The sequence below is a fragment of the Condylura cristata genome, unplaced genomic scaffold, assembly GCF_000260355.1.
Source record: "Condylura cristata isolate star-nosed mole 26May11 unplaced genomic scaffold, ConCri1.0 scaffold00008, whole genome shotgun sequence".
Lineage (NCBI taxonomy): Eukaryota > Metazoa > Chordata > Mammalia > Eulipotyphla > Talpidae > Condylura > Condylura cristata.
In genome coordinates, this window is record NW_004567109.1 from 25,737,188 (window position 1) to 25,739,660 (window position 2,473).

Consider the following 2,473-nt stretch of genomic DNA (forward strand, 5'->3'; position numbering starts at 1 on the left):
TTTTTTTAAATATTCAGTTTATGTCTGAGACCCTTCTAGATAATGGGGACACAAAGACATTCTTGAAGATCTCACAGTCTGGGGGTAAGTCAATGTGTAAATAAATGTAATTTACATTATTGATTTCTAAAAAACAAACTTCATTGTTGCCTACCGAAGTAGACGTTTCTTTGTAAGGGATGTAATAAAGCCTCTCTGTAACAGTAATGTTGAGTCACTGGATGACTTGGAGCCTTCCTTTTCTCTCTGAGTCTACATTATTTTCTCTACCCAACTGTCTTGTCATCTCTCAGTTCCCCTACTGAAATCCTACATACCCTTCTAGGCCCACAATCAATAATACTGCATAAATTAAACCTTCCCGATCCCTCAAATCACCGCTTTCTCTTATTAACTGGGTCAGTCTGGGAAAGTAGCAAAAACAATGTATCATGTGGCTTCATATCTGACTTCAGGTAGCTTTATTTCATGAAGAATAAAATAACACAAAGATTTAAGCAAGTTATATTCTCATCACCTTGGTTTTGGTTCTATTTGGACCATGAACCAAGATAATGCAAAAATTTTAAAAATAGATATGAAAAGCACTAAAACACATTCCTCTCAAATAAATTAAATTACCTGTGCTTACAGCAATGCTTACACTGTTCTTCATGTGCAAACCCGGGGAATGCTGCGCTTCCATGGAAACCAACTCCGCCTGCCTTGGAGCTTGCACTGTGTCCTCAACAGCGGTGCTCTTAGGGGAACAGGGCTGCAGAGACTGTGCTTCCAATAAACGCTGAATCTGCAGCAATTAAATTATATTTTAAACTGATAAGTAACCAACAAAATTGGCAAGAGTTTAAAAATGAACCACAAAGTGCCCTAGTTATAAATAACTAATGGTTAATTATTCTCTCACATTTCAACTATATAACGTAGGTATGTGGAAGGGGATCAATAAGGAAGGAAAAAAGGACCCGATACAGAAAGATTAAACTGCAAGGATGTAAAAATAATCTTGAGATTAAGAACTATGTCATAAGGAATAAAGGAAGCACTTCAGTTTAATAAAATGAATGGAACAAGTAAAGATATAAGAAGGCAGTTCCAGAACTATTCTCTAAGCATAAAAGGGTAGTATACATAAAGAGTAAACCCACTAGAACTATCAGAATCCACTCTGCAGTTGCTTTATTTAGTGTATGAATTATGGGGTGAAAAAAAGTGTGTGTGTGTATATATATATATATATATTATATAAAATGTATATAAAGATTTAGTAAAATATGGATTTCATAAGAGGCAAAAAAAATAAAGGAAAATTCAGCTATTTTGTAGGTTACGATATGTATAAGACCAAAAAGGCTTTTCCTTTCTAGTCCTGATTATACTCCTAATTAGCAATGTGTTATTGAATAAATTAAATTTTTCATCTCTAATCCTTATTTCACTTACCTGTAAAACAAGAGGGACTAGAATTTAGTTTCCAAGGTGCCTTCTAATTCTGACATTCTACAATTCTACTTCATAAAAAAATGACTAAAGAACTGCCAGTTATTATTAAGAAACCACATTAACACCAAGAATTGCTCAAAATGAAGAAAGCCTCAACCAAACCTGAGCTTGAAGTAGTCTCAGCTGTTTGTCTTGTTGTGTGAGGAATCGATAAGCATCTGGAGAGAGTCCCATCATTCCCTCCTCTGACCCAGTCTTGGGTGTGGGCACGCACAATGCACAAGGCCGGGGGTGACATGAGTCCGTATGTGAAGGCAATCTTGCAACAGGTGGGGGATCTACATTGCCCTGAGGTCTCAAAGCTATAGGACTACTTGAGGAGTAGAATGCATTATGGCATAGAGCTGGACATCTGTTTGAGTGAAATAATGAATGTTTTTGAAGAGCTTCAGACTGGAGGTCTTGAATGGATCCCACAGTGTTCATTCCTTGCCAAGAATGTATTGGAGTACACTGAATAGGTCCATGATGCTGACAACAACTGCAAATGTTTGTGGGATAGTAAGATGGTGGAGGGGGAGTAGGTATCTGGAATTCCATTGGTCTTCCTGAATTTTGGGGTGAAAAAATAAAATCATGTGGGTGGGACTGTGGGCCAAGAGAAGACGGCTTGGAATTAATTGTGGAGGACCTTATAGGATACTCTTCTTTGTGTACATTTCCAGCAGAAATTGTTTGAAACTTGTGAGATGTATCAGGAGATGGCCCATTCAGAGAAGATGGTTTAGCACTGTTCTTTCTATGGGAGTTCCCTTTCTTACAGGCAGATGACTGGCTAACTCTGCAGTGTCTCAAAGGAGCAGTGCCCTGGTTCAACTGATTTGGTAGTCTTCTCAAGCAAGGTTCTCCTGCTTCAGTTTCTGGGCTGTGTTTCCCATCATAAAGCTGAGGTGGTAATGGCTCCAAGCGTTCACAGTGATTACTCAACAAAGGGTTTTCATTATTCACCATTTCCAATGGATTGGGCAGAGGG

At 38.1% G+C, this 2,473-nt stretch overlaps 1 protein-coding gene across 1 annotated transcript in view; it reads right to left on the minus strand.

The window, feature by feature from the left end:
- The window catches only part of STIL (SCL/TAL1 interrupting locus), a 37,473-nt gene that overhangs the window by 14,768 nt on the left and 20,232 nt on the right, over positions 1-2,473 (minus strand). The window contains exons 14-15 of the mRNA XM_012722180.1: positions 1,603-2,473; positions 622-787 (exon numbers count right to left, since the gene is read on the minus strand). The exon at positions 1,603-2,473 is cut by the window's right edge and continues 2 nt beyond it. Coding sequence (XP_012577634.1) covers positions 622-787; positions 1,603-2,473 — 1,037 coding nt within the window. The remainder of the gene's footprint in view (positions 1-621; positions 788-1,602) is intronic.